We start from the raw sequence: 19,477 nt of genomic DNA, 5'->3' as shown, positions 1-19,477 counted from the left end.
TGAAGTTTGATAAAAAAAAAAAAAAAAGTTGTTATTGGATATATAAAATGCTTATTTCGTTTTAGGAATAAATCCAATAAACTAAAAGATCCTTGACTATTACATGAGTACTTAAACTTTATGTGGAGGCATAAGAGTGGATCAGGTTTGAGTAAATAACCAGAATAATCTATAGTATACGAATAAGGTTGGGTACCTTATTCTGATAACATTATTGGATGCGACCCACTTAGTAGTTGTTACAATTGTTGTAAAGTGCTACAAACGAAGTGATCCTCATTCGTTCATGTGGTGACATGAGGAGTGGGGGCGTCCTGTGCAATGACTTTGCATAAGATTGAACCAAGAAATGAGTCACTCTTACTTTATAATGTTATTTACTGTATAAGACTTTTGACCTAGGTAACTTAACCTTAATCCTAAGCTAACTATGAACTCCTGTTTATTCGAGATTATCCTTAGATTTGCATGGGTGAGGATGGGCTCAATAACGTCAGCTCAATAAGCCTTTCATTTCAGGGGTAAGACCTGGTAAATAGTTGGGGACATAGGGTGCAAGATGGAATTCACTCCTACCCACTTTCAGAGATAGTAGAGAGACTGTTCTCTTAAGTGCTAACTTCAGGTCTTGAACAAGGGGCCTCAACCTCTCATTGGCCTGAGAAGGACTCGGTTTGATGATTGGATCTCAAACCAATTGTTCATTAGAAGATCAATGGAACTTAAGGAACACCAGGTAATATCGGGGGTAGAATAGTTTTTGACTTAGTTGTTATTAGGAACAACCTGTGAAGGGTTAACTTACTAATCATGGTTATATCAAGTGGACACAATATGTCTACGGTGAAGGGAGTGCAACTACTAGGCTTTAGTAGAGTGACCTAGTAGTTTACGAATAAGGGCTTAACTCGGTTTAAAGAGTTTAACCAATTAATCTCGGATCGTTGGATCCCATGATCTGTAGGTCTATTAGGTCCCCTACTAGCTCACAAACCAATAAACCTTAGAATAGCGTGATGAGTTAATTCGAAACGTTCAAATTCTTATTAGGGGAATTAGTAATTATATGTGATATAATTACACGTTTAATTTTGGAATTAAACGAAATTGGATAATTTATGAATATTTAAATATGATTTCAATATTAATTTTATGAATTGGGGTTCATGGTGGTGGAATTGGTGTTAAATTAATTTAATATTTGATATTAAATTAATTAGAATTAATTAAATTATTTAATTAATTATTAATTTTATTTAAAAAATTAACTAATTGAATTTATTTTTGAAAATTAAAATTAATAATTTTTCAGTTTAATTAAAAGAAATNAATTATTAATTTTATTTAAAAAATTAACTAATTGAATTTATTTTTGAAAATTAAAATTAATAATTTTTCAGTTTAATTAAAAGAAATAAAACTGAATTTAGGTTTTGATTTTGAAATTTTGATTTCAAAATTAAAATGAAATTTGAAATTTGGAAAACTCACAAAAGTGGGATTTTTCCACTCAAATTTTTAAAGCATCTCAATCATAATTCCACCAATTATCTCAAGTAGAAGCTGGCTTGTAGTGATGCAATCCGATTGCATGATACTCTTGCTTAAAAACACACTTTTATCAGCTGAAAAGGTGCATGTAAATAGTTGATTTTGCTAAGATTTCATATTGAAGACTGGTTCTTCAGTTTCTGATATAAACCAGTCACCTTCTTCTCCAAAATTCTCTTGTTCCAGCTCGTTTTGAATCTTACAACTCAATCTAGGGTTCCTAGAGGATTAGGGAAGATCTTCTGGTGGTTCACGACCAAAAGAAGAGAAGATTGCAGCTAAATTTGAGGTTTGAAGAAGATCTTCAAAGGTATTTCTGAAACCCTCTTTTATTTTGAAGAACATGCTTGATTTGAAGTTAAAATTGATGAATTAGAGTGCTTAATGATTTTATTTTCTTCTGTTGCATACTTGCTAAAACTAACAATTGTCGGAGCTTGGAATTGGTCGTCGGAGTTGGTGGTCATTGGAGATGTTCGCTAGAGTTGTCATTGAACGTGGTTGTCAGAGATCGAAATTTTTCGTCGGAGTTGTCATCGGAAGTGGTTGTCGAAGCTTGGAGGTGATTGTCAGAGCCCGGAGTTGGTCGCCAAAGTTGTCATCAAAGGTGGTTGTCGGAGCCTGAAGTTGTCACCATAGTTTTCATCGGAGGTGGTTGTCGGAGCTCGGAGTTGGTACCCAGAGTGTGATAGTGATAATCACCGTAACTGGTCATAGGTGGAGTCATTGAAAACATTGGAAGAAGGGAGAGTTGAGGTGAGTTGATAAAATATACCAACTCAACTCCACTAATATTTAAAGTTGGTGGGCTAAACATTGAGTTGATATATTATACCAACTAAACTCAACTCATGTTGGTGAACCAAACACCCCTTAATACAACTTTATTTTTGTGCATGTTCAACTCTTACGTTCCACAACCATTAAAATATGATGTAGGGTTATTGATGGTCTTCATTAAGTGCAATAGTTACGTGTAGAAAATTATAAAATATATTTTTATTTATTAAATTCACATTTCAAATGAACATTAAGAACTTGGGAAAGTATGTATAGTTAAATGGTGGAACAAAAAAGTTATGCAAAAAGAAAAATAAGTAAAACAAAACAAAAAAAACAAAATAATAATAATAATAGTAATAATAATGTCAAAAATAGCCCATAAAAATGCATGTTTTTTTAGGTTACAAAAAAGCTGACATCGGATATCCACAATTCAACTTTGCATTCCAAACAAAGACTTTCTAAACCAAAAATGCACCCTAAAACAAAAAATTAAATTTAAAATACTAGAGATAACAACATTAAAAACAAAACTAATGGGGAGGGGAATAGTGCGTGGAGGCCTCTATACCTTGTATATCAAACAAATCAACCGATTAGTTATATTTCAAAAGTATGATGGTATTTTAGCTACCTACCCAAAATTCCCTAAATTAAATCCAAGAATTAAGGTACGTGTGTTCATTCAGCCAATGCCTATAAAGAGAGCGCAAAACAGGGAATGCCTAGAACTTCCTACTGTCATTGATTATATAAACTCATTTTCGTGCGCACAAAATCAAAATCACCGCACAGACTCCAATTTGGGGGCCGTTTTTATAGTAAGATCCATATTTATATATAGTCTTTGTGAAAGAGATCAGTGTAGAAAAGAGGTAGGAGGATAGGAATAATTAAGAGTTGAGGAAAACAAGGAATTAACAATGTGTATGTCAAAAGATGGGCAACGACAATCTCTGGTGCCAAGCTTTGTGTATTCTGGCGATTGGGGGGGTTCCCAAGCATTGGTTAGGCGCTTCCCAATTGAAGCTCCGAAAGAGAAGATAAAGATGTATTCACCGGCCTTCTACGCAGCATGCACAGCAGGCGGCATTTTGAGTTGTGGACTCACCCACATGGCTGTCACCCCCCTCGATCTCGTCAAGTGCAACATGCAGGTAGGTAGCAACATTTCAATTTTATTCATACAATAAATTCAGAATATATGATTAATATTATTAAATTATTTGATATCAATCATAATTTAAAACGATTAGTCACCCATAATTCTCTTTACTATTCAATATTCATTTTCCATGCATGCCTAAAATAGCACTGCTTTGGCCACATTCCAAAATTTAGATCGACCCAGCAAAGTACAAGAATATCTCGTCTGGTTTTGGAATTCTGCTAAAGGAGCAGGGAGTGAGAGGATTCTTCCGGGGTTGGGTGCCAACGTTGCTTGGTTACAGTGCTCAGGGTGCCTGCAAGTTTGGATTTTATGAGTTCTTCAAGAAGTACTATTCTGATATGGTTGGAGCAGAGAATGCAGTCAAGTACAAAACTTTCATATACCTTGCTGGCTCAGCATCTGCAGAAGTGATTGCGGATGTTGCTCTCTGCCCCATGGAGGCCGTCAAAGTTCGTGTCCAAACTCAACCTGGTTTTGCTCGGGGTTTGTCTGATGGCCTTCCAAAGTTTGTCAAGTCTGAGGGTGTTCTTGGGTACGTAATGACACAACTCATAAATAATGCGCATCCACCATCAACCATATACTTTTTTCCTCCTAATAACCTTTGAAATCTCTGCTTCTCTACCTTCACAGGCTCTACAAAGGTCTGGTTCCTCTTTGGGGACGTCAGATTCCATGTAAGTTAAAGCATAAAAATCCCATGAATCTAAGTTTAACTATGCATGGTATCCGCAAATGTGAAAAATGATATCGTTACTAAAAACAGGATAATAACTTTAAGTTGGGGTGGATTTTGCAGATACCATGATGAAATTTGCTTCTTTCGAAACAATTGTTGAGATGCTTTACAAGTATGCCATCCCAAGGCCAAAAGAACAGTGTAGCAAATCTCTGCAGCTTGGAGTGAGCTTTGCCGGGGGGTATGTGGCCGGCGTCCTCTGTGCTGTGGTCTCACACCCGGCCGACAATCTTGTCTCTTTTCTCAACAATGCCAAGGGTGCAACTGCGGGGGATGTAAGTTTGGTGCATGCCTAAACTAAGATGAATGCATTCATGTACATTTCTGATTCTCTACTTCTATTTTGCAGGCTGTCAGGCAGCTGGGATTATGGGGTCTCTTCACTCGTGGCCTTCCGCTTCGGATTGTTATGATTGGAACTCTTACCGGCTCTCAGTGGGGAATATATGATGCATTCAAAGTTTTCGTTGGACTGTACGTTTTTTTTTTTTTAACTTCATCTTTCATACCGAGCTCCACAGTTGCATCTAACTTGTCAGCACTTAATAAATGTGATTTGCTTGATCCTGTAGGCCAACGACTGGTGGTGCTACCCCTGCTCCTGCCGCTAGCAAGTGAACGCTATTTGCCAACAAATGCGGAATGCTGTAGCTCCAAGACTTGGAAATTATTCTAATTCTACTTAGGACCACAAAATTCAGGTTTCTCACGCTAAAGAATCACTTCTTGTAGGATATGCTGCATTCGTTTCCCAATTTCGCATCATCTCCCCTTTTCTTTCTGTATCGTATTCCTAGATACTGGCTTAAAGATTAAAAGAGAATAAAATAATATACCAATTTTCAGATGATCTACCCCCGAGTGATGGAAAGTAATGTCTTGAATCTCTTGATTATACGCGAACTATTTCCAGGTAACTATTTGAACTTCTAGAACTTAGAAGATTCTGTAGACAATCCAATGAACCTGACCTCTGGCTGCACAAAAAACGTAGTGGAAGCTTACTCTTGGGTACGATTGAGATTAAAGAGGGTAGACAGTGTCAAACACAATCCTTGCAAAGACATGCCGAAGTTCTAGCAAGTTTCCCAGCGCCAGATGCTCATAATTAATTTTTCCTCGCTTTGGAATAAATCCCCTTTCTGCACCCTCTGCCACACAGTAAAAAAATTTGTGTACCTTCAAGTACACCACCAGTGGGATAAAAACCTGCAATGTGTGAAATTTTTAGCATATGATTGGAAAAGATATAAATGTAGTGCAAAAACTGGAAAGAAAAAAAAAAAAAAATTGGCACACATGCATGCACTAGGTAACTATCTCAGGCCTCAAGCAAAATTGCTAAACAAATTGGGATCTCACGTCAAAATATACTTAATCTTATAATTTCTATTCCAGCAGAAAGAGTAGAAAAATAAAAAATGGCAACAACCTTTTAATCTTGAAAAGTAAAAGAGAGATCAAAATGAAGAAATATTACTAGATCCGAGGCTGGTGCTTGGGGATACATTTCCAGGGCTAGTGACACAAAATGCTCGTCGGTCATCTTATGAAGTGCAGCCTTAACAGACGTAGTTAGATCCATAACCTCATCAATCAAAGCTTGAACCTCCAGATTCTCAGGTTCTAACAATTCGTGAAAGTTTACATTATGTGCTCTACTGATGCTCTTAGCAATGCTGATTGCTTCCATCATATTCCCACCATTGTGGACTGCAAGGCTAAATGCTGCAACCACTAAAGGACTCCTAGGCTGGTGAGACAGGGCAGCATGGAATGCTAATACTGCAACCCTGTAATAGAAAGGATTGTTTGAGACTGCCTCACCCCAAGAGAGAGAACAAAGTTTGGAAACATGTTCAATCGCTACTGATAATTCATAAATGAATATTAATTAACAAGTTCAGATCATGCGCCGAACATTTTACACGATCAGATCAATAGGAGTTTCAGCTTTAAGCCATAAACTAAAGAACCATAATTTAAAATATGTGTGTACGTACTTATATAATATAATAATTATTTATTATTATTATAAACCGTGATTTCATTTAGAAATATCAAATATGAAAGAATAAACAATGACGCGAGAGAGGGAGAGAGAGAAAACTCAACAAAAGGAACTCAGAGAACTAAAAACGTGACTCTCCAAGTGATAAGACCAATCTAATCATTACAAAAGGCGTTAGTCATCAAGGCCAAAACCGAGGTGTTAAAACTGATCACCTCCAATAACACTACCATCATCTTAATGGCAACTTTGAAATTCAACTAATAAATCAAGGAGAAAAAATAGTTCAGCTAGCTTCTAAGATAACCTAGAGATATAGGTTCACATTTCAATAACATATTAAAACTAATTTTTAAGCACTCTTCGCTTGCATTGGTAAATTGGTACATTCCAATTTTATGAATAGAACACGAGTAGTTTAAGCTTCATTGATGCTGAAACCTGATGATAATTATACATAGCATCATAGCAACAGTAGAACAGAAGTTTTGGTTATGGACAACAATCTTACCATAAACTACTGTGACAAGGTCTATTAGGAGCCAGAAGTTTATCCAAGCTTGAAAATAGGGACTGCATTTGTACTAACAAGGTTAGTAATAACAAGTAATTGTCACTGACCAATTATGTCCTAATTCATAATCTGTTAGGAAAGTCATCAATTCGGCAATGGCTTTACTTGATGTGTAAAATTCAGCATACATCATGATTTGGTAGGATTGGATTAAATTAGAATGTCTTGGTTAAATCCTTGTAGATTAGGATTAGTTTCTTAACTGATTAGAATTATGATTAGTTCCCTTAGTTTATTAGGATTAGGATTAGTTTCTTTGATTTATTATGATCAGTTTGCTTTCCAATTCTCTATAAATAGAGACTATCTTCTTGTATGGACAATTTCTGATTCATAATAAAGACTTTGATTTTATTAGTGGAGATTTTTCTCCTTTTTATCTCTTAGGCTACATCAATTTGGTATCTCAACAGCCATTTGGGTCAAGGTCGACTGCCGCATGTGGAAGACTGGCAAACTTTTGGCGATGTCAATCGCAAGAGGGAGTTGCGTCCATGAGTTGGTGCTCGTTGTTGAACAGTCCACATCTATATAGGGGGAACCCTTCAAATTATAGGAAAGAAAGAAGTACCGTATTTTTTTCCCAAGATTTTGCAAGAATGGACTATTACTGATCGAGAAAAATACTGAAGAAAAATATAGCAACTAGTATAGACAAGAAAGTCAAATTCACTCCCAAAAACAGTACGGGAATTATAACTCAAGGAATTCTGATTCAAGTGATTCAGAAGAAGAATTCCAGTACAAAACTTCGCTCGTGCTCAATTTTCTCAAAGAATCTATCATTACCCACATTTGAAATTTGATTATAGTGATTCTAGCAATTCCTATGAAGATTCTAATGCTGTTTGGAATGGAATAACAAGGCGACATTATCAACAAAGAACCAGACGATCCAATCAAACTGGTTTCTCAAGAAATCGACGTAAGAATTGGGAGTTAGATGATTCAGAAAATGAATCAGAGTGTGAATGAAACTATCATGACCAACATCAAAAAAACACCGATGAATCATTCCAACACCAATACAGAGTTCAAAACATTTTCAAGAAAACAGAAATACTCAAATAAGAGCACCTATCAAGAAGACTTTCAAAATGGAATGGATGAAATTTGGGGTCTTTTGAAAAAAAATTCAAGAAAGGCGTGATCTTCAAGATTTTTCAAGAAACCATCAAGAATTACATTTAGTCACTCAAGAAGAACAAGAACTCATCCAAATGGACTGTGAAATAATGAACGGAGTAGAAGAAAATAAAAAAATTAGTTGAAGACAAGTCAAATAAGACTAGAAAGATCAAACATGAGCTTACGTTAGAAGAAGAAAAAATTAGTGAAACTAACACGGAGGTTGCTCAATTCGAACCAAATGATGAGGAATAATTAATTGATGAAATTAACGATGAAGGTGTTGAAGAAGCTGAAACCACTGCAAAGAATGTGTCCATTTGGTTAGATCAATTAACTAAGGCACACAACCAACCACAGCTACCTCCACCACGAGTGAATAGAGCAGTAATTAATCTTGGCCACCAAGAAGACAACAAGTGAATCAACAACACCAATGGTATGTAAGAAAGTCCAAGATTTTCCAAGAATTGTTCAAGAACAGATCAAGGTCATATTTGAGGAAATATTGGGAGTATATGAATTCTTCAAGTGTGGAAGAAAAAGATACACATGGACAACCTAATTCGAAGATAATTGAAAATCCTTTTCCTCAATTCTTTGCAAAGTCTGCATATATTTTAGCAATAAAGGATTTTTTTAACAACTTAATTCTTGGATTCATTGATGATAGTATTGGTGGAAATAATTTTCCCTTTCAAAAATCAAATATCCAATATATTGGCGTGGCTCAAGAAAATTGGTTGTTATTGATGCCTGATGTTCAGAGTTGTGTCTGTTTGAGTGTCTTACTTTTTATTTTTACCTTCATTTTCGTTTTAAAACTCGAGGACGAGTTTTTTTTAGGAGGGATAGAATGATGTGGTAGGATTAGAATAAATTAAGATATCTTGGTTAAATCCTTAAGGGAGCATGGTTAAGCCTTGGGGATTAGGCTAGGAGGTTTAGGTAGTCTGGGTTTAAGAAAACTGTGTTTGGAGTGCAGGTTTTGGAAGTCTGGGTTAAGAAGCCTGTGTTTGGACTACAAACTTAAATAGCCTGAGAATGAAGTGCAGATTTATAAATATTTATTTGTGAAATATTTTATTGTATTTAATCACCGCTTAGATTTTAGGTTAGTTTAAATTTATCATTTTAGTTATTTTAATATAGTTAAGTTTAAAATAAACTAAAAAATTTAGAACTATATTTTTTTAAAAATAAAATGAAATAGAGATTTTAACTAAAATTATAATTTTATTTAATCAAATGTTTTAATAATTTGATATTTTAATCTTACTAGATTTTGAAATAAAATTTCATAGACTTTTGTCACTGTAACTAATTTGAAAATGATCAAATTTTTTTTACCATAATACGCTTACTTAAAATTGAAATAAACTAGTATTTTAATATTAAATTCAATGATTGAAAAACAATACTTTTTTTTTCTTATTAAATTACATTTGAGAAATAAAAAATCATAAATTTTGAGTTTTAGTTTTTATTTGGTCGCTAAGTTGTTTTAAACATTTTAAATCTTTACGTTTAGAAAATGATTCTAAGTCTTCAAGCTAGTTTAATTAACCAATAAAAAAATTAAAATGTTATTAAATTAAATTAGTGCTTTCAAACATATATAGTTCTATACATATAACCTAAATAAATATAACTATACAATTGCAGTCTACTATCGTGTTTGGAATGACTTAGAAAAAAAATATATCTTTCAAAAATTCATTTTTAATTAAACACTTTTGATAAAAACTCATTAAAATAACATAACATACATGTATTGCAATTCTTTATTAAAAGTGTTTTTGTATACAAATTTGTCTAGTTTGTTATATACTAAGAGTATTTTTATTAATGTTTTTCAAGGTTGGTTGGTGGTGGTCGCCGGAGGTGGCAGTCGAAGGGTGCCAACGGAGTTGGGGGAAGGGATTGCCAGAGGTTGGTCGAAGGTGGTCAGAGTTGGCCAAAGGCGACTGGAGGTTGGTCGACGACGGTCACCAAGGTGGTGTCCAGAGGTTGACCGACGTACTTCCTAGATTAAATTAGGAAAAAAAATGAGGGGATAACCCATGGGTTTGAATACTAAACACTATTCAAACTCATGGGAAAAGAATGTAGGAAACCATGCATCCTAAATCCATGCCCCAAACAAGGGTTGGACTTAGGATGCCTAACCCATCCAATCCCAAACCTTGAAACAAACACCCCCTAATTAATTAGGATTAATTTTCTTGATTGATTAGGAGTATGATTAGTTCTCTTAGTTAATTAGGATTAGGATTAGTTTGCTTTTCAATTCTCTATAAATAGAGAGACTGTCTTCTTGTATGGGCAACTTTTGATTCATGATAAAAACTTTGATTTTATTATTGGAGATTTCTTTCCTTTTATCTCTTAAGCTACATCACAACACCAAGGGATTTATACTTCATATACTCCAAAATAATTTAAAAGGACATGGAAAAATCCGAAAGCATTCAAGATAATTTACTCTTGAGCTATTTAAGACTCAGGGAGGTAGGGACTGGAGAGGCAAACTAAAGAAAGAAAACAAAACAACGAAATTTACAAACTTCAAATCTATCACAAACTTTTTTATTCAAAGTACATGATGTACAATTAACCACTAAAAGAACAAACCATGATAATTTTTCCATTCACAGTTATTATAAAAAATCTGTGGAAAACCAGCTACATTGCATATATATAGCTCTTCAATAAAGTATACAAAAAATATTACATGCAACTTTTGATGAGATCAGCAAACTGCCAAGTCTTATGCAGTGCCAAGTGAAAAGTTTGGCCTACCACTTGTAATAGGAAAAACTTCAAAGAAAAATAAATTCTGACAAGCACCGAAAGACAATAACAGTAAGGACTAGGAAAGAGACAATTACCAATAGCATATTCGACCTCTTGTCAGACCTCCGAAAACCATATTGGATAAAATATGCTGCCTACAATATTAAACTGTATCACTTAATTGTAACCATAACTGGGAAAAAGGTCAAGCGTTAATTCACCTGAATTGGAAGAAGTATTTCTAGAAGTCCATATTTCCATAACAACCTCATAGAAGCCTCAGAAGAACCATAAGACAACAAATAGTTCATTTCCATCAGAAGCCTTCCCTGATAATTTAACGAAAGAAAATTGATTAGAACAATTGTTCAAGAATAATAAAAACCAAATAAAAATTACGGAGGAAGTATCACGGTAATCTAAAAACCTTATCAAGAGTAGACACCAGGCAGGATAAATTTTTAATAGATCCAGCTGTATCCTTTGCAAAATGGAACTGTAAACGAGCTGCAACTCTGATTGCTCGAAGGATTCGAGCTGTCAAACTAGATGGAGTTAGGAGTATTACTTTCTGGGTAAACATGTGCTTAAACACACTTACGTTTCACACTCATACATTCAGCTCTATGGTCTAGTCAACAACGATAAGGGAGTGTTGCAAATGAAAACTAACCACAATCCTCTTGAAAGGAAGTGCAGGCAGGAATCACCGTTCGTACCTATGCCCCCAGAAGGTCAAACAAAATTAGTTCACAGTAACATCTTTTGTGGTTTCAGTAACAATTTAAATAATAACTTGAGAGAAATGCATGCATACTTTAGCTTGTCTTATATCCTCCATTCCTCCCAAGTAGTCGTATACAACACTGTTGTATGGATCATACATCAACCTGCAAAAGCTAAATATTAGTTGAGAATGGAAGGGTGAAAGCCATTTATTTTTTTTCCTTTTGTGTGTGTGCTCGGAGGGGGACCCAATAATTTTAAATTTTCATTTACCATAAAATTACAATTTAAAAAATGACAGAAGTTGTATCATAGAGATATGAATTTGTATTCTCAAGTTGTAGGATCTCATAAATCACCCATTAATGGTAAAGTCACGTTGCAAGCAATTCTTCCAACGGACATAATCTTCCTCTTTACAGTTCATGGGCTTTTCAATAGGAGCAGAGTTCAAATGCCTATCAAACGGCCTACTGGTTGTGCTAAAACTTGACACCTAATATTTTAAAGAAAGTAAAATATCGATATTACAACACAAAATCATAAAATATCAAGTTAATGTAATATCCACCAGATACAACAATATATGGCCAAGATATCAATCATTTATTGATAAGAAGAGGATCGTACCTCAATAAGGGTACCATCTATGTGCACATGGCATATAGGAAACCTCCTCCCAACTATTTCACACCATGAAAATGTTCTTGAAACCTTCAAATGGTACGGTACAAAATACATTAAAAACAAGCAGGGAAACTTTTAATTTTATTTACGAAATACTTATAACTAAAAATTGAGAAAAATAGGCAAAACTGAGGCTTCACAGTGTCGGTAGTCCCTGTTAAACCTGAAACTTGCATATTAGCTTTTGACATAAAAAAAAAAAAAGGGTTCCTAGATATTGAGGCCTTTTTCCATGGAGATTAATGTAATTTACATTCTAATCTTTGCCAAGCATAAAGGACATATTTGGTATCCCATTTCCAGTAATCAGCTTCATCATATTCTACAAATCACACCAAAACATAATTCTCCATTCCGGCATAAAAAACTGAAACGAGAAGTGTCTCTTTAGGATTGATGGTAGAAATGTCAACTCGCAATCTGATTGCAAATACGATTTTTTTTAATCCAACGATGTATTTATGTCAGATAATGAAGTTTCCGCGGTATCTATCTACGCAAGTAATATTATACATTTTGGAAGAGATAGGTAGAGACAAACCTCCTTCAGTTCGGCTGAAGTTATTATGTCAAAATCCTTTGGTATTCTGTTCAAGATCAGATCGCGGACACAACCTCCTACAAGGTAAACTTCATAACCTAGAACGTGAAGTAATAATGACATGGTGAAGTGAACTAAGAAGGCGTCAAAGGATTATTCATTGTTTGATGTGGGAGAAGAAATTTGAAAATGAAGAAGAGAACGTCGAGTTACCTCTTTTCTTGAGCCCGTTGAGAACTTTTCTGGTAGGTTTGGGAATCATGGAAGGAGTGATCCCAAGCTCCTTGGAAGAAAACCTTTTCCAGTTGCGCAGCTTAGAATCATTATCATCGAATTCTTCAGCAACAAAGAAATTATTGTGAAAAAATTTAAAAAAAAAAAAAAAAAAAAAAAAAAACCAGAAAAGAGAATGTAAGAAAGGCCTAGTTTCCTATAATCATAAACAAGACGGTACATATAAAATTTAAAAGTAATTAGGAAGTAGAGAAAAACCTGGAAAATCCGTTGGGATAGGCGGAGATTTGGTGTGGGCATTGAAGACGGAATGTGTTTCAGGAACAACCTCTCCCACTGTAATCAAAGCGGGGCTAAGCTGAAGTGTAAAAGGTGAACGAATCAGGAAAGCGACGCGAAAGCTAAGGAAATGGTAATAGAAGCAAAATTACCTTACGGACGAAACGGAAGAGTGGTGTGTGGAGAGGGAGATAGAGTCTGGAAGACATGCCAAGAAATCCCAATATCGCCATGTCCAAATAAAAATGAGGAAGGACAGGACAGGAGCCAGGAGGAAGTAAAAGTTAAAACCCGCGCGAAGCAAGTAGAGTTTTAGACTTAGGCATTTCAACTATATAACAGAACAGTGAAAAAGAAAGAGAAATGCTTCCAGGCGTGGGCTTGGGTCGAATTAGGGTGGAAAATGGCGTCCTTTTCTTTCTCTACTGGGCTGGGCTGTACCTCAATTGGGCCGACTAACTAAGCCCTTATTTAATTGTAATAGGTGCACGCCAATCTAGAAATAGGTTTTTCCTTTATGCGGATATTTTCAAATATAGCATAATGAGCTAAATTACTGTTACATTTAAAATAATTATTCTGTTTGCATATATAAATGATTTCCGTAAAGTTTATGTATGATTGAAGAGCGTATGTGTAAATGTTGGTGTATGTGTATGTGGGAGTGGAAGTAGAAGTAGATAGTTGGCGTTTATATCCTTATATAAAGTAAACCAATCTGATATATGAGGTTTAATTGTTGAGAGAGAGAGAGAGATAGGGAGGGAGGGAGGGAGGGTAATAGTTGTAGTTGTGCCATCTCCTGGCACATCCGGGGCGCCTCACCTTCATTAGCTATTACCTGTCTCTTATACACATCTAGATGTGTATAAGAGACAGCTATTACACTGGAAATATTATATATATTTTTTATTATGAATAATTCCCAATTCCTGCCCTCTGAACTTGACTCCCTTGTTCTCTCAAAAATGAATAATGCGGCATGTAGCTGGGAATTAGAAGAGACGCCACAAACCCCCCACTATGACCACCTTCTTCCACCTCAAATCCAATCTGTTTATACTAATAATACTACCACTCACTCCCCAAACGCTTCCTCAAATTATCACATAAATATGCCTTCTTCTCACTCCTACCCTCCTTCCGTATGTACTATATATCAGCTTTTCTCACTTTGCTCCTGTTTCTAATTCATCCTCTTGCTAGTTAGTCCTTCGAGTTTTCTTATTGATTTTATTCATTTCCCTTATCAATCAACATATAGGAGGATCCAACTAATGAAAGTGGAAATGGGGGCGACCGCAAGAGCAGATGCTACAAGCGCGCAAAAGCAGGAGGAGGATCAGGCTGCAAGAAGCTCAAACCCCAACACCATCACCATCATCCCCCTGCTGACGACCATCACCATGGCTACATCCACGTGAGAGCAAGGAGGGGCCAGGCCACAGACAGTCACAGCCTTGCAGAGAGGGTAATATAATATAATCACCACACTTCCACCTTAAAATTAATATTTTCCTCTCTACCTACTTACTTATCAATTAACTATTCTTTGTTGGAGTTTCAGCTCAGAAGACAGAAAATCAGCCAAAGGATGAAGGTTTTGCAAACGCTTGTTCCAGGCTGCCACAAGGTCTTCTACCACTTATTAACTTCCTTCTTCATCTTCGTTATTCCTCGTTCTCTTTGCTCACAATATTCCCTTTTTAATTTCCATCTCCCTAATTGATTTCAAAACAATATAGGTAACTGGGAAGGCCCTAATGCTCGACGAAATTATTAACTATGTTCAGTCCCTCCAAAATCAAGTTGAGGTACATCAAATTACATAACCCCAACTCCCATCATACTCATCACTAATTTACTCATTTGTTTATGGGATTCTGTTCCTCACAAATCATTAATTACTCCGTAGTTCCTGTCCATGAAGCTTGCTTCTGTAAACCCCATTCAATACGACTTTGGAACGGATTGTCCACAAGTCTTCATCGGTAGACCAGCCTCTGAGGTGCTCTAAACAATTCTTTTTTTTTTTTTTAATCAATTATAGATAGTATTAATTAATTACCTGAAAAAACAAATTAGTCCACTATTTCCTACATTGAATTCGTTGCATGCTGCAGATATTGAATGCGAATGGCATCGCGTCACGGTCAGATCAGCAGGCAGAATTGGCATATAATATAGCACCATACAACACATTTCAGGCCACAGGAGGCGGCGGCGATGGCAGCTCGATCTTGACGCCCGGAAACATCAGCTTTATCAATACATCTCCGCTTTTCTTGGACCATGGGAATACTTCTCTGCTACATCTGTCATGATCTCCTAATTTACACACAAAACAGAAAGAGAAACAGTTCATAATTAAATTTGAGTTGGAGAGATCAGTGGATGGTTCTATTAACTACTGAACTCTCTTCTATATATTCATACTCGATATGTCCCATTAATTAATTATTGTGAATATGTGTAAGTCCTATCACTCCGTGAGTCAGTGGGTACAACTCTGCAATAGTAAGCCAACTTTTGTGGAGTTAGGGAAAAGTATTGTTGTGGGACCAGTCTTTGTTTGGATTCAATCATATGAGTCGCTTTAGCAACAATTTCTTCTCTTAAATTGGCTAGTCACGTCTTGTCGATAACTAATAGAAAATTAAGGATCCATATAGTATATGCAATATCTGGATTATGAATTAATCTCACAAGCACATGTATTGTGGATAATTAAGGATCCATACATATAATTTATGCATTATAATTGTCGTGTCATATTGTGTTTAGAACGTGTAGGTGAAATGACAAGGGATTGCAGAATTCACTGTTGGATGTGATAAAAATAAAAGAAAATTAAGGTCCCGCAAGTTCCAAGTTAGCCAGCCCCGACACAGTCCTCCAACTTCCCATTCCGCTAATGCACATCAACATCGTGTAATTAATCAACCACTGCCACATGTGTATTGCATCGCATATGTCAAACCTATAAAATTTTAAATTCGATAATTTATATCTAAGCACAACCATTTCAATTTAAACGTTGATAACTTATACTTAATGTGGATAATATCATCTATTAAAGAAATATATGGTAACGACTTTTTTTTTCATAAAAATTGAAATGTACTTAATTAATCTCTCCATTCATGTTTGGTCAATTGAAATTGTTTAATATTTTTCTTTATTAAAATCGAACTGACATGTGTTCTAAGTAGAGAAAAGAAAAACATTGGCATTAACTATGGACTGAGCACAAAATAAAAATAAAATAAAAAATTCTCACATAAAGTTAACCATGGAGATGTAAAGCTTCATTAACAAACAGATATACATGGTGTGGGAAAGGTGTATGTCATAGATAAACTAAAAAATGAACAATGGGAGATGACAAGATGGAGAACCATTATTGACCTAATTTAAAATATGTTAAAGTAGTTTAATCTCTCCGTTATGTTTGTCTAGAGAGGGAACAATATTTGAAGGGGTAAAAAGTAAAATAAATAAGAAGTAAAGTAAAAGATGTATGCCTCATTCAAAATCGTCTTAGGTTTAGTAGTTAGGGGACAATATTTTTTTAATAATAAAATATTTAGGTATCATTTGAGTTTTGATTTAAATACTATTTTGGTCCATATATTTTTAATGTTTGTTCATTTTAGTACCTACACTTCCAAAATGTTCATTTTAGTCGATATACTTTCAACTTTAGTTCATTTTGGTCTTCATACTTTCGACATGTTCATTTTAGTTCATGTACTTTAAAAAAATGACTATTTTGGTCCCTTCATTTTCATTTTACTTAATTTTTAAGGGATCAAAATGTCACTTTTTTAAAGTTCAATACCAAAATGCACACCAAAGTTGAAAGTATGGAGAATAAAATGAACGTTTTCAAAGTATAGGGACCAAAATGAACCAATGTTGAAAATATAGAGACCAAAATGAACAATTTAAAAGTATATGGACAAAAATGAACAAAACCAAAAGTGTAGGGACCAAAGTAGTATTTAAACCTTGGTTTTTTTACTACTTTCATTATATTGATTTCGAAGTATATTTAAAAAATAATAATAAACAACTAAAAGCGAAATGATTATGTGTCCACTAGATGGATGACCAAAAAATTAGGCAAAAGATTTGAAATGACCCCATTGTTGAAAAAAAAAAAAAGTCGAATAACCCTTTGCTGACGTCAAATTCGAGTGAAATTACCAAAATATACTCGCGTGCACGGGAAAAAGTAATCTCGCTCTCTCTTTGTTTTTCACTGACAAATTACTATATCTCTCACTCCTCGTCTCACTCTAGCTCATCTCGCTCTCGCTCCTCTCATTATAGCTCATCTCGCTCTCTCTTCTTTTTTCACTCACAAATCACTATGTCTCTCGTTCTCGCTCGTCTCGCTCTCTCTTAGTTTCATCACTTACAAAATCACGCATCTCTCTTGTCCTTTGCTCACGAGAGTTAGTCGCATCAAATCTGCTCGCATGAACTCGTCGTGCCTGAGAAGAAGAAGAAATCGTACATAGGAGAAGAAGCCAGAGAAGAAGACAACGACGACATGCAGAGGAAGATTTCTCGCACCAAAGAAGAAGAGGAAAAAGAAAAAAGAAGAATAATAACGTAACTTCACGTGGTCATAACATCAGCAAAGGGGCATTTGAATTTTTTTTCAAAAACTAGGTCGTTTGTCATTTTAGATTTTTAAAATGGGTTTTTTGAGCAATTAATCCAATGACTATCAAATCACGGGTCTTAATATTTAAGATCGTTGATTGTGTAGAGGGCTAATATTATTTTTTTTTTTCTTTCGAGTATAATAATTGAAGGATGGAGGATTGAACCTCTAATTTCTTGAGATGGAAGTCCTGCTAATACCAGCTCGTTTTGACAAAGGGTTAATGGATTTAAACTTTAAAAATGTACTAGAGTATCACACCCCTTCACATATTACCATCTTAATCCGAGAAGAGATGGAAAGGCAGCAATTGTCAACCCTCTTATGACAACTACTGTCTAACATACTCATGAATATCCATAACCTTAGATACGACATCTTTTCTAAAATAGAAAACTATGTACAGAAATAATTGTAGAGTTAGGTTTGTGGGGGTAAATTTATAATGTTATATAGTTTTGAATGGGCATGTGGGTGACGGGTAATCTCACCAAGTCAGGAGAGGAAGGGCTCATTTGCATTGACTTAAGAAAAAAAAATGTTTTTAAAAAAATCATTTTATTTAAACATTTTTTATAAAAATTGATTAAAATACACTCAAAAAAGCAAATATGAGGGATTGCAAAACAATCCAATTTCTTCTAAAATGAATTATTTTTTTAAATTAAGTACTTGAAAATGTAATCCAAACACATTGGTAGAATATAAGACAATTAGACCACGTAAATGGAATGTAATGGTGGATGGATGACTCATACACTCCCACGTGTTCTCAAATCATGCATCCAATAGGCTAACTTCCTATTCCTATTCCTATTTTATTGTTCAAATTTGGTAGCTTCATTCTCTAAAACTTATCAAAACAGTGTCAACTCTCTCTCTCTCTCTCTCGGGGGTTCCTCCCATTTTAGCAAAGCAAAAGCATATCTGATTAGACAACTCCCCAAAAGCTGAGCCTTTTCTTTGTCACACTCACACACCTCTAGTATTTTCTTTGATTAGACTTGTACTCAACTTCATTTCCCATTTCCCACCACCATTCACCAATTCCCCTTGCCACGCCTCCCCCATCCTCACAAAACAAAACACGACGAAAACTATTAAAAAAATATATATAAAAAAAAAAGGCTCCAGATCTCCATTGTGGTTCACATGACATGATTTAACCTCTCATTCAATCAACTTGCCTTTTTTAGAGTAAAATTTCTTCCTGTACGATATGTAATATGTTGTGGATTTAAAATATGAATGAGGTGGCACTTTTGATTTGGGGCACAACGTCCTAATATAAGAGGCAGAGGCTCAGAGCAACGTGTACGTATACTGAACGCTCATTAACGCACTTCATAAAATGATTATTGTTATTATTATTTATCTTTTTTTAGTGTAATGTAACAGTACTAGTCTGCCACAAACAACTAGGCAACGTGTGAAATTAAGACCATGGTTTCGTTTCATTTTCCAAGCCAGAAACTTCGCCTGCCCTTGGTTAACAACGCAACATGTACGTATTGACTTTTATTTATGCATGGTATTTTTGCATATAACGATTGGACTTGGCAATGCTGTTATACGTGGAGTT

At 35.1% G+C, this 19,477-nt stretch overlaps 3 protein-coding genes and 1 long non-coding RNA gene across 7 annotated transcripts; 2 read left to right on the top strand and 2 right to left on the bottom strand.

Annotated features, from left to right (window-relative positions):
• The first annotated feature begins 3,103 nt into the window (after nucleotides 1–3,103).
• LOC120071071 (mitochondrial phosphate carrier protein 3, mitochondrial-like) lies at nucleotides 3,104–4,955 on the top strand. The gene is made up of 5 exons (XM_039023097.1): nucleotides 3,104–3,491; nucleotides 3,676–4,037; nucleotides 4,139–4,182; nucleotides 4,305–4,519; nucleotides 4,594–4,955. The coding sequence occupies exons 1-5, from the start codon at nucleotides 3,258–3,260 to the stop codon at nucleotides 4,918–4,920; spliced, it is 1,182 nt and encodes a 393-aa protein (XP_038879025.1). The 5' UTR covers nucleotides 3,104–3,257; the 3' UTR covers nucleotides 4,921–4,955.
• Nucleotides 3,538–4,030, bottom strand: LOC120071072. The gene is made up of 2 exons (XR_005480118.1): nucleotides 3,889–4,030; nucleotides 3,538–3,797 (listed from the first exon to the last, which is right to left on the bottom strand). It is a non-coding gene; the product is annotated as an uncharacterized LOC120071072 (long non-coding RNA).
• LOC120071069 (poly(A) polymerase I-like) lies at nucleotides 4,724–14,241 on the bottom strand. Of its 4 annotated transcripts, none has more exons than XM_039023092.1 (15): nucleotides 14,107–14,241; nucleotides 13,373–14,061; nucleotides 13,200–13,299; nucleotides 12,921–13,043; nucleotides 12,708–12,805; nucleotides 12,110–12,193; nucleotides 11,839–11,975; nucleotides 11,571–11,643; nucleotides 11,427–11,472; nucleotides 11,181–11,290; nucleotides 10,975–11,082; nucleotides 10,849–10,908; nucleotides 6,767–6,828; nucleotides 5,725–6,037; nucleotides 4,724–5,453 (listed from the first exon to the last, which is right to left on the bottom strand). In XM_039023092.1, the coding sequence occupies exons 2-15, from the start codon at nucleotides 13,451–13,453 to the stop codon at nucleotides 5,268–5,270; spliced, it is 1,581 nt and encodes a 526-aa protein (XP_038879020.1). In that variant the 5' UTR covers nucleotides 13,454–14,061; nucleotides 14,107–14,241; the 3' UTR covers nucleotides 4,724–5,267. The 4 variants fall into 4 exon arrangements, with proteins under 4 accessions (XP_038879020.1, XP_038879021.1, XP_038879022.1 ...); XM_039023093.1 differs by having other exon boundaries at nucleotides 12,708–12,784; XM_039023094.1 differs by having other exon boundaries at nucleotides 13,200–13,277.
• LOC120071070 (transcription factor bHLH137-like) lies at nucleotides 14,108–15,942 on the top strand. Its single transcript, XM_039023096.1, has 6 exons — nucleotides 14,108–14,365; nucleotides 14,485–14,691; nucleotides 14,788–14,853; nucleotides 14,966–15,034; nucleotides 15,136–15,228; nucleotides 15,344–15,942. The coding sequence occupies exons 1-6, from the start codon at nucleotides 14,135–14,137 to the stop codon at nucleotides 15,542–15,544; spliced, it is 867 nt and encodes a 288-aa protein (XP_038879024.1). The 5' UTR covers nucleotides 14,108–14,134; the 3' UTR covers nucleotides 15,545–15,942.
• The last annotated feature ends 3,535 nt before the right edge of the window (nucleotides 15,943–19,477 follow it).

This window comes from Benincasa hispida, chromosome 2 (assembly GCF_009727055.1).
Source record: "Benincasa hispida cultivar B227 chromosome 2, ASM972705v1, whole genome shotgun sequence".
NCBI classification, from domain to species: domain Eukaryota; kingdom Viridiplantae; phylum Streptophyta; class Magnoliopsida; order Cucurbitales; family Cucurbitaceae; genus Benincasa; species Benincasa hispida.
Note: the sequence above shows the minus strand (reverse complement) of the source record. Positions and strands in the feature narration are given on the sequence as shown.

What these genes read in the sequence shown, in the direction of transcription:
- LOC120071071 (XM_039023097.1), top strand. Translation starts at nt 3,258, where the DNA reads ATGTGTATGTCAAAAGATGGGCAACGACAATCTCTGGTGCCAAGCTTT. An exon ending in AAGTCTGAGGGTGTTCTTGG is followed by an intron (nt 4,038 to 4,138) that starts GTACGTAATGAC and finishes CTACCTTCACAG; the next exon opens with GCTCTACAAAGGTCTGGTTC. An exon ending in AGGGTGCAACTGCGGGGGAT is followed by an intron (nt 4,520 to 4,593) that starts GTAAGTTTGGTG and finishes TCTATTTTGCAG; the next exon opens with GCTGTCAGGCAGCTGGGATT.
- LOC120071069 (XM_039023092.1), bottom strand. Translation starts at nt 13,453, where the DNA reads ATGGCGATATTGGGATTTCTTGGCATGTCTTCCAGACTCTATCTCCCT. An exon ending in AGGATATAAGACAAGCTAAA is followed by an intron (nt 11,473 to 11,570) that starts GTATGCATGCAT and finishes CTGGGGGCATAG; the next exon opens with GTACGAACGGTGATTCCTGC. An exon ending in CCTTGTCACAGTAGTTTATG is followed by an intron (nt 6,038 to 6,766) that starts GTAAGATTGTTG and finishes TTTCTATTACAG; the next exon opens with GGTTGCAGTATTAGCATTCC.
- LOC120071070 (XM_039023096.1), top strand. Translation starts at nt 14,135, where the DNA reads ATGAATAATTCCCAATTCCTGCCCTCTGAACTTGACTCCCTTGTTCTC. An exon ending in TTGTTCCAGGCTGCCACAAG is followed by an intron (nt 14,854 to 14,965) that starts GTCTTCTACCAC and finishes AAAACAATATAG; the next exon opens with GTAACTGGGAAGGCCCTAAT. An exon ending in TCGGTAGACCAGCCTCTGAG is followed by an intron (nt 15,229 to 15,343) that starts GTGCTCTAAACA and finishes TGCATGCTGCAG; the next exon opens with ATATTGAATGCGAATGGCAT.